Below are 14,445 nucleotides of genomic sequence, written 5' to 3' on the forward strand. Positions count from 1 at the left end.
AGGTACACAAAAATGCTGGAGAAACTCAGCGGGTGCAGCAGCATCTATGGAGCGAAGGAAATAGGCAACGTTTCGGGCCGAAACACTTCTTCAGAGATAAAGTGCAATCGGACTGTTCGGAGAACCGGGCAGGGGGAGGGATGGAAAGAGAGGGAAAGCAAAGGTTACTTGAAGTTAGAGGTCAATATTCATACTGCTGATGAATAAGGGCAAGGTTGACGTACCTTTATTTTATATCGGCACTGTTTATTCGGGGAATACTCACTAGTAACTTTAAGGGGCTGTCCCACTGTACGAGCTAATTCAAGAGTTCTCCCGAGTTTCCCCCGATTCGAACTCGGAGACTTACAGTAATGGCCGCTCGTAGGTACTCGAGGCTCTCGTGGACATTTTTCAACATGTTTGAAAAATCTTCACGAGTCTTCACGAGCTTACCGCGTTTTCCAAGTACCTGCCATTAGCGTTACGAGCCGCTAAGAGACGTCCCCGAGCTCTGACGTACCCGAGCTCTGCTCCGTACATTCTACGTGCTTACCACGAGCTTGATTTTTTTTTAAACTCGGGAGAGCTCTTGAATTACCTCGTACAGTGGGACAGGCCCTTTACCCAGCAGGTCTACTCACTATACGACAGTGAAGAGTTACTGTTTACTCAATGCAGGGTCAGTCAGTGCACCTGCATAGTTTATTCAGTGTAAGGGCTAATCATTAACTCTACAGGGTGACTTATTTATTCCAGACTATAATTCATAATATTTATTGAATGCCGACTGAGAAATAAAAAAATCACTGCCCAGCAATCTTACAAAACAGGTTCACGTTATTAAAATTAAATTGAATTGGAGGATGGAATTGAACAGATTGAGCATTCATGGTCAGGGAGAAGGGAGATTCTTGGTTCCTGAACAATGATTTCACAATCCTGCAGCACAATCAGCAGAGACAACGATTGAGGGTCATCTGGGACAAACCGAAAGCCCCTGTCCCACTTTCCCGAGTTACTCACAAATTCTCTCAAGTTTTCCCCATGATTCAAACTCGGAGATGCCAGCCATAGGTACTTGGGGCTATTTTTTTTACTTGTGGACATTTTTCAACATGCTGAAAAAACGTCACCACTTACCTGTGTACTTACGAATTACCCCGAGTACATACGGCTGACATTACGAGCCGCTACAAAATTTCTACTGCCTCCTACGGACATTCTCCGAGTTTGAATCAAGAGGAAAACACGGGAGAATTTGTGAGTAACTCGGGAACGTGGGACAGGGGCTTTAAACCAGATCTCAAGCTTCTTGAGATAGGCAAAAAGGAAAAGATTACCAACAAATACTCTTGCTGTCAGTAGTAATGGGGAGAAAGCAGGAAAATGGCGTTAGGATGGCGAGATAGATCAGCTCGGATCGGACAAAACTCTGAACATTAATAGCCCATTATCTGTTTATTTGCACTATCGGTTTATTTAGTCATGTGTGTATATATTTATATAATGGTATATGGACACACTGATCTGTTCTGTATTCATACATACTATGTTCTGTTGTGCAAGAATTTCATTGTCCTATCAGGGACACGTGACAATAAACTCTCTTGTGACAAATAAACTTGACTTGACTTGAACTTGAACTCTTGAACTTGAATGGTGGAGTGGACTAGATGGGTCGAATGGCCCTAACTCTTGTCCTATCACAAAACTTATGAACCTGAAGGCTAACTTCCTGCATATTTAAGTCTCTCTCCATACCAACACTTCCAATCGCTCAACATTTAAACGCCATTTTTTTCCATTCTTGTTTTTACCAAAATGGATGATCTCACATTTGTCCACATTATATTCCATCTGACATTTCCTTACCAGGTAGAAAAGCGGAGCATTTAAATAGTGTGACATAGAAAGACGTTGGTTTATCAGGGGGTTTCAGGTGTGCTTGTTAACATATTGACGCATCAAGCAAACAGTGCATTGTTCTGCAACCCACTTGGAAGAAAGGCCAAGAGTAAAGATAACTTCATGCAATAAGCTGGGGCTTTGATGAGAACACAATTGAAAGTCTGTACAGGTCTGCTTTCCCGAAACAGGGAAGCATATACTTGTGATAAGACCAGAACAAAGTTCTACAAAATGGATTCCAACATTGGGCAGTTTATTGTATGAGGAGAGATTAAAAACACTGGGCCCATACGCTGGAAAGATTTTACGAAAAGGACACCTCATTGAATTGCAAAACTTGCACGTGGCTTGGTTCTGGTAAACTGGTAAAACAGTCTATGCATGTTTTTAAAAATGGGGCAGCACAGTAGCACAACTGTACAGCTACTGCCTTGCAGTGCCACAGACCCAGGTTCGATCCTGACTATGGGTGATATCAGTACGTAGTTTGTATGTTCTCCTGTAACCGCGTGGGTTTTCTCCGGTTACTCCGGTTTCTTTCCACCCTCCAAAGATGTGCAGGTTTGTAGGTTAATTGGCTTCGCTAAAGGGCCTGTTGCACTTACACGATTTTTTCGGCGACTTGCTGGCACCCGTCACAGTCGCTGCAGGTGGCCTGAATATTTCAAAATGTTAAAAATCCAGCGGCGACCAGAAAAAGGTACGACTCTTTGGGCGAATACTCACGACCAAACAGGCATCATGTGTCGACATGTCGCGGGGTCCACCTCCAGTTTAAATTCCATTTGGAATATTTTGGAGGACCAAGAAACCAAGAACCAAGAACCAAAGAGTCGTACCTTTTTCTGGTCGCCGCTGGATTTTCAACATTTTGAAAATTTTCAGCCACCTGCTGCGACTGTGACGGTTGCTGGCAAGTCGCCGAAAAAAATCGTCTAAGTGGGACAGGCCCTTAAGTTGTAAAAATTGTCCCTGGTGTGTTTTATACTAGTGTACAGAGTGATCACTGGTCGGCACGGACTTGGTGGACTGAAGGGCCCGTTTCTGTGCTGTATCTCTAAAGTCTAAAGATAGATGCAGGAATGATAGACACAAAATGCTGGAGTAACTCAGCGTGACAGGCAGCAACTGGAGAGAAGGAATGGGTGACGTTTCGGGTCGAGACCCTTCTTCAGACCGATTCGGGAATGATGTTCCGCCAAGTTGGGATGAATTGCTGATCAAAATAAAGGATTGGCTATTTAGAAGAGGTCTGGCCAATACCTCACTACATCCGCTTGGATGAGATATGTCTACACTAGAGCGTTGTGGTACCTCAGTTACTTGGTATATTCTGGACAGAGATACATGGACATTAAGGATATCATGGGATATGTGCTTTATGGGGAAATCTGTACTACAGTTAAAGATCAACCATGATCCAAATGAAAGTGGAGCAAATACACGGGGCAAGTGGCCTACTCCTCTTTCTACTACTTCTGTTCTTATCCCTGCCCCATCCCACTGAAACAAACAATGGCTGAAATAGTCATTGTCAGGGGAAATGTTTAATTGATGATAATGCTTGGAGAAGAACGACATGTCCCAATTGTATTTACTGCATATGAACAAGGCATAAGTTTGGGAGAAAACAAAACTAATGGACTAAAGGAAGAAGAGCTCACCATAAGATCTCTTGTATTTGAGCACAAACTGAGTGAGTCTGGGAAGAGGCCAAATCAGCTCCAGCTACAGTTGTGCTAAAATCCATAAAAGTCCAAGCTCAAATATAGGGGTATCCAGGTAGAGATAGGGGAGGAGGGAGTTGGTGGAGGCACACACAAGGGACAGGGCTGAGAGTGATTTCTCAGATCCTTGCAGCTTTTGCTTTGACAGTGGATGAACTAATCTGTCAGAGTTTACATTCAAAGGCTGTGCATTACACATCCCAGGACAGGAAGAGCAAACACTCGTACTCGCCACGACCTGTCATGCTTGAATCACTTGCTGACTGGGGGAACAGTATCTGCATTCCTTGGCAGATGCTTTCTGCTTTTCATACACACATATATATATATGTGGTTAGTGTGTGTGTGACGACGCGCGCCCCCCCCCCCCCCCCCTCGGGTCCCGTCCCCTCAATGTGTGGGGGTGGGGGAGCTGCAGCATTCCACACACTAACCACTCCCCACACACACAGGGGGGTGGGGGGGAGGGGTGTTGAGAGTGGGGAGGGGGAGGGAGAGAGAGTAGAGGGGAGAGAGGAGGGTGGCAGAGAGGAGTGGGAGAGAGGGGGAGGGGGAGGGGGGGTGGAGGGTGAGGGGGAGGTAGTGGGGAGGGGGGCAGAGGGGGCAGAGGGGGGGAGGGAGAGGTAGAGAGGAGGGGGGAGAGAGGAGGGGGGAGAGAGGAGGGGGGAGAGAGGAGGGGGGAGAGAGGAGGGGGGAGAGAGGAGGGGGGAGAGAGGAGGGGGAAGAGAGGTGGGGTAGAGGGGGGGTTAGAGCGGAGGGGAGGGGAAGAGGGGGGAGCGGGGGGGGGGAGGGAGGGAGGGAGTGAGGGGGGGGGATGGGGGAAAGGAGGGGAGCCAGGCGAGCAAGCGGGCTGCGAAAAGTGGAGTGAGCCCGGGGAGAGAGAGAGAGAGAGAGAGAGAGAGAGAGCTCTAGTACAGGGCCCGATTCTCGGCATCTCTTGGGACGTTCCGGGTTGAGACCCTTCTTCAGTCTGAAGAAATGTCGCCACTTCCTTCTCTCCATAGATGCTGCCTCACCTGCTGAGTTCTCCAGCATTTTGTGTCTACCTTTGATTTTATCAGCATCTGCAGTTCTTTCTTAGCCATAGTTCTCAGAATTGTAGCTCAACAGTTTCTTGATTAGTATGGGTGTCAGAGTTTATGGGGAGAAGACAGGAGAATGGGGTTAAGAGGGAAAGATAGATCAGCCATGATTGAATGATGGAGGAGGCTTCATGGGCCAAATGGCCTCATTCTGCTCCTATATTTATGAACTGCTCCAATAATTTCTTCCAGAGACAACTTTAAAACCTCAAATCTCACCACATCCATTTCCACAAGGACAACAAAACCCCTCCAAATACAGATGCTCCTCGACTTACGATATTTCGACTTTACAATGGTGCAAAAGCGATACACATTCAGTAGAAACGGTGCTTTGAATTTTGATCTTTTCCCGGGCTAGCGATATACGGTACAATACTCTCTCGTGATGCTGGGCAGCGGCAGCAAGACACAGCTCCCAGTCAGTCACGCGATCACGGGTGTAAACAGCCGATACTCTACAGTGGACTGTGTTGCCAGCGTATTCTGGTTACAGTGTATTGTGTTTTGTGTTGTTGCATACCATCATGTCTACAAAATGCCCATCTGTGTCTCATCTTCTGGTGAGATGAAGGAGAGGAAGGCAATTACTCTGGAGATGAAACTCAAGATAATTGGCCAGCGTGAAGGCGGCCGCCAGTAATGGCCATCGCACGCGAGTTAGGACTTTCACAATTGACGATCTCGACCATCTTAAAGGATAAGAAGCGAATCAGTGATGCAGTGAAATCGTCAGCATCACGAGGAAAAGAGCTGGGCTGATTGATGATATAGAGATTACTTGTCACGTTGGGTGGAAGACCAGATACAGAAGTGCATACTGCTTTACCTACTGACGATCCGGGCAAGAAGTCTTTTCGATACGCTAAAAGAGCATACTTACGCATACGCAAGTGTTTACAGCAAGTCATGGATGTTTGCAACGCTTCAAAAGGCGTCATAATTTTCATAATGTGCAAGTGCCGATACTGACGGCGCCGAAGCTTTTAAGGAAGAGCTGCCTATGATAATTGTGGATGAAAAATATTTGCCAGAACAAATATTCAATGCCGATGAAACGGGCTTGTTCTGGAAGCGTATGCCGGAGCGCACATACATTCATCAAGAGTCCAAGACAATGCCAGGATTCAAGGCATGCAAAGACCGTGTGTAACGCTGCTTTTGGGTGGAAATGTTGCAGGGTTCAAATTAAAGCCTTTACTATTCTACCACTCAGGGAATCCTAGCGCAGTGCTTCTTAAACTGGTGAGTGGTTCACCCAAGGGCGAATGAAATTATTTTGGGGTGAATGAAACTAGAGGGGTGAATGAAGGGTGAATAACTTAATTTATTCAGATATTTATATATATTTTTCTCTATTTAAATAAAGGCATTGCCATTAAAGTGGTCAGTAAGCTCTTATTGGTTTTAATGGCAGTGGAGCTGGAAAATTGATGTTTTTTTCCTCTCTACCTATGGTTTTCTAATTTCAAAGTAGCAGGATATTTCCCAAATTTACTTTAATTTAACCTTTTAGAGAAGACCAGATGAGCTCGTGGGATCATACATTTACAAATGGCAAGTTGATATTTGGTGGTGTTGTGAGCTTTTGTCAATCAGGACAAATATCATTTTTCACACAGAGAGTGGTGAATCTGTGGAATTCTCTGCCACAGAAGGTAGTTGAGGCCAGTTCATTGGCTATATTTAAGATGGAGTTAGATGTGGCCCTTGTGGCTAAAGGGATAAGGGGGTATGGAGAGAAGGGAGGTACAGGATACCGAGTTGGATGATCAGCCATGATCATATTGAATGGCGGTGCAGGCTCGAAGGGCCGAATGGCCTACTCCTGCACCTATTTTCTATGTTTCTATGTTTCTAAGATTATCAATCGAAAACTTTTAACAATTGCCAACGTTGCTGAAGTGCTAATACGTTCCTCCCTCCACAGACGCTCCCTGTACTTGTAGAGAACTTGCACATTGAGTTTTAATTTACCCTGTCAAAGGTATTGACAACTTGAAAAACTAGTTTACCCTCCCAGCAAAGAGGAACCCAAGTGAGGCCACCCGAATCAAGCTCTGGTCCATACAGGAGCCTACTGTCATCTCTCTCATGAGAAACCAGTACTAGTGGGAGAGTCTAGGGCCAGAGGCCTTAGCCTGAGAATAAAATAACGTTCATTTAGAAAGATGAGGAGGAATTACGTTAGTCAGAGGGCAGTGAATCTGTGGAATTCATTGCCACAGAAGGCTGTGGAGGCCAAGTTAATGGATACTTTTTAAGGTGGATATTGATAGGTTCTTGATTAGTACAGGTGTCAAGGGTAGGAAGGAACTGCAGATGCTGGTTTACGTCGAAGATGGACACAAAATGCTGGAGTGACTCAGCAGGACAGGCAGCATCTTTGGAGAAAAGGAATGGGTGATGTTTTAGACTGAAGAAGGGCCTCGACCCAAAACGTCACCCATTCCTTCTCGACAGAGATGCTGCCTGTCCCGCTGAGTTACTCCAGCTTTTTGCGTCTATCTGGGGTGTGTCAAGGGTTATGGGGAGAAGGCAGAAGAAAGGAGTTGACAGGGAAAGATAGATCAGCCATGATTGAATGGCGGAGCAGACTTGATGGGCTGAATGGCCTAATTCTGTTCCTACAACAAACAAAATTAGTACTCACCATTCAATTCCATTCCTTCGCTCTGGTATCTTCAGGCTTGCCAGGAGATGCCCATTGTAATCTGGCTGTCTGTCTGATGGCCTGGAACTTCACCAGCTACAAAACAAGCTCCTGCGTCTCTTCCTAGGACCATTTGCTTGTACATCTGGAAATGTTCAGGAGCTGCAGATACGAACAAAAGATCAGCTCAAAAACGACACAGGATGGAAGCAGGACCGATAATTAACATACAGTGGTAGAGTTGCTGCCTTACAGTGCCAGACACCCGGGTTCCATCCCGACTACAGGTCTGTCCGTATGGAGTTTGTACGTTCTCCCCGTTGGTTCCCCCCGGGTGCTCCGGGTTCTTCCCACATTCCAAAGGCATACAGGATTGCAGTTTAATTGGCTTAGGTAAGAATTGTAAATTGTCCCTAGTGTGTAGGATAGTGCTAATATACGACGTGATCGTTGCTTCGTGCGGACTCAGTACACCGAAGGACCTGTTTCTGCACCGTATCTCTAAACTAAACATAGACAGAATGCAGAGCCTATGTTCATAACAATGTCTGCAATATGAAATGCTACACTTGTCACTTTACCTCCCCCATTGACTCCGTTCAAGGACCCAAGTAGTCTTTCCAGGTGCGGCAGAGATTCACCTGCACCTCCTCCAACCTCATCTATTGCATCCGCTGCTCTAGATGTCAGTTGCTCTACATCGGTGAGACCAAGCGTAGGCTTGGCGATCGCTTCGCCGAACATCTCCGCTCCAATAACCAACCTGATCTCCCTGTGGCTCAGCACTTCAACTCCCCCTCCCATTCCGAATCTGACCTTTCTGTCCTGGGCCTCCTCCATGGCCAGAGTGAGGACCACCGTAAATTGGAGGAGCAGCACCTCATATTCCGCTTGGGCAGTTTGCACCCCAGCGGTGTGAACATTGACCTCTAATTTCAGGTAGTCCTTACTTTCTCCTCCCCCTCTCAGCTCTCCCTCAGCCATTTGGCTCATCCCCTTCCTTACTTCTTTCCCCCCCTCACCCACCCTCACATCAGTCTGAAGAAGGGTTTTGGCCCGAAACGTTGCCTATTTCCTTCGCTCCATAGATGCTGCCTCACCCGCTGAGTTTCTCCAGCATTTTTTGTCTACCTTCTGCTATTTGAATTGTGGTTTTAATGCAGTGAAAATTGTCAAGGGGTTTCTCAGGAGCCTCCTGTACCCTTGTTCCTGAAGCACTCAACCAAATAGATTTTGCCTGTTGTTCCTCCCCCTTCCATTGTACAGCACATCCTTTATTTCCCTGTCACAAAATACTGAGGGCACTAGAAATCCCAAATAAAATAGAAAATGCTGGAAAAGTTTGACAAATGAGAGAGCTTCTGTGGAGAGAACTTTCCAGGTCAATTAATTAACATCGTAACGAGAAAACATTAGATTGTCAAAGACTACAGTGCAAAGGAACTTGGAGAGTAGGAATGCAGGGAGACATGGGCACTGAAGAAAGGAAAGCATAAAACAGAAGGCCCGTGATGAAGATAAAGGGAGGGAGATTAAATGACAATGGGATGGAGCAGCAGAGCCACAGGATGTGGGGGCAGGAACTGCAAATGCTGGTTCATACCGAAGATAAACACAAAGTGCTGGAATAACTCAGCGGGTCAGGCAGCATCTCTGGGGTGAAGGGTGAAGTTTTGAATTGGAACCCCTCTTCAGACTGAAAGTTGGGGGGGGGGGGGAGAGGGGGGTTCATACCAGCTGTATGAGAGTTTATTTCTCTGATTTAATGTAACCCCTGCTCTCGCTCTCTCTCCCCCCCCCCCCCCCCCCCCAAGTCCAGTTCCACAGTTCGGTCTGAAGAAGGGTTTCGGCCCGAAACGTTGCCTATTTCCTTCGCTCCATAGATGCTGCTGCACTCCAGCTTTTTTGTGTACCTTCCACAGTTCACATACCTGTTCTCCAGTCAACAATGGACTCCACCCTTCCTTGTTCATCTGTTGCTGGTAGACAAAAATGCCCTAAGAAACTCAGCGGGTGAGGCAGCATCTATGGAGCGAAGGAAATAGGGAACGTTTGAAGAACGTTTGAAGAAGGGTTTTGGCCCGAAATGTTGCCCATTTCCGATTTCCTTCGCTCCATAGATGCTGCCTCACCCGCTGAGTTTCTCCAGCATTTTTGTCTACCTCTCGATTTTCCAGCATCTGCAGTTCCTCCTTAAACAATCATCTGTTGCTGGCTCTGATTTGTTCTGGCCTTTTCCTACTTCCTGTCCCCACCCGTCTACTTTCATGCTGATGAAAGTTTCCAACCTGAAATGTTACCCATCCAAAAGGGATTTTGTTTTTGATGTCTTTGTGGCCAAGCTTGAGAATGTGGAGAACAGGTAGTGTTGACGATCCAGCCATTGCAGTGACAGTGCCTGACTCGCTGAGCACTTTTGTCTGTCCAAAGGATGTGGGAATGGATCAATTATATTAACAAACAGATGAGACAAGAGGTGTAAATGGTGGAGCAGACGAGGTAAATGATAGTGGTGTGTGAAATACTGAGTCTGGAAGCTGCAGAACTCTCTCAGCATGTTGAATGAACAGCCTCCATTTCTGATGTTAGACTTGAGGTTCTGCCACAACTAAAGTATTGTGTGCAGAGCAGGATACCACATGTTAGGAAAGAGAAAATGCACAAAAGAATGATTCCAGGGATTATGAACTTTATAATGTAGAAACAAAGAACTGCGGACAGTGGTTAATACACAAAAGGACACAAAGTGCTAGAGTAACTCAGCAGGTCAGACACCATCTCTGGAGAACATGGATAGGTGACGCTTCGAGTCATTGAGTCTAGGAGTCTAGGAGAGAAGGAATGGATAACGTTTCCCAATCGTTACCCATTCCTTCTCTCCATAGATGCTGCCTCACCCGCTGAGTTACTCCAGCATTTTGTGTCTACATCCAAATAAAAAACATCCACTGACTCTTCTTTGTCTGTCCGACTTGTTACTTCCTCAAAAAGTTCCCACAGATTTGTCAGGCAAGATTTCTCCTTCACAAAACCATGCTGATTTTGGCCTATTTATCTTGTGCTGCCAAGTACCCCTAAACCTTATCCTTCATAATGGACTCTAAAATGTTACTAACCACACAAGTCAGACTAACCAGCCTGTAATTCCCTTTCTTTTGTCTTCTTAAAGAGTGGAGATACATTTGCAAGTTTCCAGTCCTCTGGAACCATTCCTCACTCTCGTGATCCTTGAAAGATCACTACTAATACCTTCACAATCTCAACCGCTACCTCTTTCAGAGCCGTGGGGTACAGTCCATCTGGCCCAGGTAACTTATCTATCTTCAGACCTTTCAGCTTCCCAAAGCATCTTCTGCTCACCCGCTGAGTTTCTCCAGCTTTTTTTATCTACCTTCTGCTCAGTAATAGTGACTGCACTGATTTCTGTGCCCTGACTCTTGAATTTCCGGCACATTGCTGGCGTCATCCATTGTGAAGACTGACGCAAAACAAGAAATTCAGTTAACCTGCCATTTCTACGTTCCCTATCACTCCTCCAGCAGTCCAATGTTCACTCTTGCCTCTCGTTTACTCGTACATCTGATTAAACTTTTGGTATCCTCTTTTATATTATTGCCTAGTTTACCTTCATATTTCAGCTTTTCTCCCTTATTGCTTTTTTAGTTACTTTCTGTAGTTTTTTTAAAGCTTCCCAATACTCTAGCTTTTTTACCATTTTCTTTTATTTTTAACTTTCTTTGTCAGCCACGGACGCCTCATTCTCCCCTGAGTATGTTTCTTCCTGTTTGGGATGAAAAGATTGTGCGTCTACCGAATTACACCCAAAAATCCTGCCATAGTTGCTCCATCGTCATTGTACCGGGGTCAATGCAAGTCAAGTCAAGTTTATTCGTCACATACGCATACGAGATGTGCAGTGAAATGAAAAGTGCCAATGCTTGCGGATTGTGCAAACAAACTACAAAACAGAATGGAACAAAATCACATATTCACATTTTACATATTTGTGGGAGGGGAAAAAAAAAGAAAAAACAGCAATTTTAAAAAGACACCACACAACAGTAAATTGGTTCAGTAGAGTTAGTCCCTGGTGAGATAGGAGTTTACAGTCCTAATGGCCTCTGGGAAGAAACTCCTTCTCATCCTCTCTGTTTTCACAGCATGGCAACGGAGGCGTTTGCCTGACTGTAGAAGCTGGGGTGGTAGGGGTCCCCAATCTTGTTGGCCCTGGATCTGCACCTTCTGATGTATAGATCCTGCAGGGGGGCGAGTGTAGTTCCCATAGTGCGTTCGGCCGAGCGCACTACTCTCTGCAGAGCCTTCTTGTCCTGGGCAGAGCAGTTCCCAAACCAAATTGTGATGTTTCCGGACAAGATACTTTCCACAGCCACTGGAGAAGCACTGGAGGATCCTCAGAGACACTCTGAATTTCTTCAATTGCCTGAGGTGGTAAAGGCAGATCCTCTGAGTTGTGGACTCCCAGGTATTTAAAGCAGCTCACCCTATCCACAGTAGTCCCATTTATCTTCAATGGTGTGTACGTCCTCGGATATTGCGCCCTCCTAAAGTCCACGATCAGCTCCTTAGTTTTTTTAACATTCAACCAACCAACTTTAGCCAGCTCCCACCTCATGCCCCTGTGGTTACTTGTACTCAACGGTAATACGGATACGTCCAATTTCAGCTTCTCCCTCTCAAACTGCAGGCTGAATTTTATTATATTATGATCACGCCCTCCTTGGAGTTCCTACACCTTAAGCACCCTAATCAAGTCAGGTTCATTACTCAACACCAAATCCAGAATTGCCTTTTCCCTAGTGCACTCGACCACAGGCTACACCAAGAAGCCACGTCATAGGCATTCTAGATTCCTTCTCTTGGGATCCAGTACCAACCTGATTTTCCCAGTTTACTTGCATATTGAAATCCCTCATGACCACTGTAGCATTGCCTTTCTTACATGCCTTTTCTATTTCCGGATGTAATCTGTGCCCTAAATCCTGACTAATATTTTACAGCCTGTATATAACTTCCGTCATGATCATTTTACCCGTGCCGTTTCTTAACCCGACCCACAAGGATTCTGCATCTTCTGACCCCATATTGTTTCTAGCTAAGGATTGGGTTACCAACAGATTCACTCCACCCCTTTCTGCCCACCTGCCTGTCTTTTCAATAGTGTTCAAAAGGGAACTGCAGATGCTGGAATATCGAAGGTACACAAAATTGCTGGAGGAACTCAGCGGGTGCAGCAGCATCTATGGAGCGAAGGAAATAGGCGACGTTTCGGGCCGAAACCCTTCTTCAGACTGTATGTGTGGATGTTCAGCTCCCAGCTCTGATCTTTCAGCCATGCACACAAGTCGTACCTGCCAATTTCTAACTGCGCTTTAAACTCATCCACCTCGTTTTGTGTACTGCGTGCATTTAGATATAACACCCGCAACAGAGGAGATTGGATGAGAACCAGAACCTCTGAGAATAGAGGTTATTTCCATTCACTAAGTAAGCAGAGAGAACCTGTTCCTATTGATGAAAGGGTCAAGGACCACAAGACATAGAATGCTAGTAAACGGCAGAAGAACAGAAACTAACATGAAGAAATGTGTTAAAGCCTTGTCCCACGGTACGAGTTCATTCCAAGAGCTCTCCCGAGTTTAAAAAAATCAAACTTGTGGTAAGCATGGAGAATGAACGTAGCAGTTACGCCGGAGCTCAGGGACGTCTCTTATCAGCTCGTAACGCTAACGGCAGGTACTCGGGAAGACTCGCTAACGGCAGGTAAACTCGGGAAGACTCGTGAAGATTTTTCAACATGTTGAAAAATGTCCACGAGAGCCCCGAGTACCGACGAGCAGCCATTACCGTAAATCTCCGAGTTCGAATCAGGGCAAACTCGGGGGAGCTCTTGGAATGAACTTGTACCGTGGGACAGGTCTATTAGGGTTCTGATAGCCATTGAGGTAGTGGAAACGGCCACTTCAAATCATGGTATTTAAAAGGAACTGGATAGGAAACTAGTTGCCGGCAAAGGGGAGAGAGGAGTGCAATGTTTTTATTTCAGATTTTCAACGCTGTCAATTTTCTTTTTCAATTCAATAATAGTTTACATTTGGTGTTGTTGGTATGATAACATCTAGTTAAGCTACCAGGGGAAAGTTCCCAGCTCTTTGTGGTTAAAGCTCTAGAATGGGACTACCTGTTGACTCAGAGGCGTGCTACCCGCAGTATCAAGGCATTCACGAGGCTAGCATTAGAAAACCAAGATCAAATTAGATCAAATTGTAACAGGCGATTCAAGAATGTGAATCATATATTTCACGTCTGCGAATAAAACTTTGGCAACGGTAAAAACAAATCTGCTGGATTGTTATAAACCCTTAACTAGCTCCACAGATTCTTTCAGGAAAGGAAATCCTCCCCATTAGACAAATCCCAGTGCACGAGTGCACCAGCAGCTCTATTGCCATTGGAAGGGATCTTGTAAGACGCAAGGCTTTTGGTCGGTTGTATGGACAATATTACTACCTCGCCAACAAAGTCCACGCCTCAAGAATAAATTATTTTATCAAAGACCAAGAACGTCATCAATCTGACAGTGCCACCACCCAACCTGCACAAGCCTGTCCTCCTACTAAGGGCAAGATAAAGGATTAGCGGGATTAGAGTTACATGAACAAACTTGAAAACCAGGGTTTGTTCACACGGCAGAGAGGAGAGAGGAAATAAAACTAACACGAGGAACAACATTAGGGTGCTGAATGCCACTGAGGTGGAGGCAAAGGCCACTCCCAATCATGGTATTTAAAAAGAACTGGATAAATACTTGAAAGGAAACGAATTGCAGGGCGATGGGGATAGAGCAATGGATTGGGACTAGGTGGGGAGTTTGCAAATAAAGCCAGCATGGACAAGATTTGCTGAACAGCCTCCTTCTATGCTGCAACCTTCCTGTAGTTGTTATTGTTCTTCACAGATGTCACTTTAATTAAATATTTCCAATATTTTCTTATTTTTCACATCCTATCCCATCCTCCCAGGATATACCAACCCTGTTTCCATTAAACCATTTATGTTGTGGGTCTCAACTATT

The 14,445-nt window shown here is 45.5% G+C and overlaps 1 protein-coding gene across 4 annotated transcripts in view; it reads right to left on the bottom strand.

Moving 5' to 3' along the window:
* The window catches only part of tcf20 (transcription factor 20), an 85,789-nt gene that overhangs the window by 38,981 nt on the left and 32,363 nt on the right, over positions 1-14,445 (bottom strand). For all 4 annotated transcript variants that reach the window (XR_004410114.1, XM_033013425.1, XM_033013422.1 and 1 more), the window contains exon 2: positions 7,353-7,514. Coding sequence is in view for 3 of the 4 variants with exons in the window: in XM_033013425.1 (XP_032869316.1) it covers positions 7,353-7,365 (13 nt within the window). In the remaining variant the exon portion in view is untranslated. The remainder of the gene's footprint in view (positions 1-7,352; positions 7,515-14,445) is intronic.

The sequence above is a fragment of the Amblyraja radiata genome, chromosome 38 (genome assembly GCF_010909765.2).
Source record: "Amblyraja radiata isolate CabotCenter1 chromosome 38, sAmbRad1.1.pri, whole genome shotgun sequence".
Taxonomy (NCBI): domain Eukaryota; kingdom Metazoa; phylum Chordata; class Chondrichthyes; order Rajiformes; family Rajidae; genus Amblyraja; species Amblyraja radiata.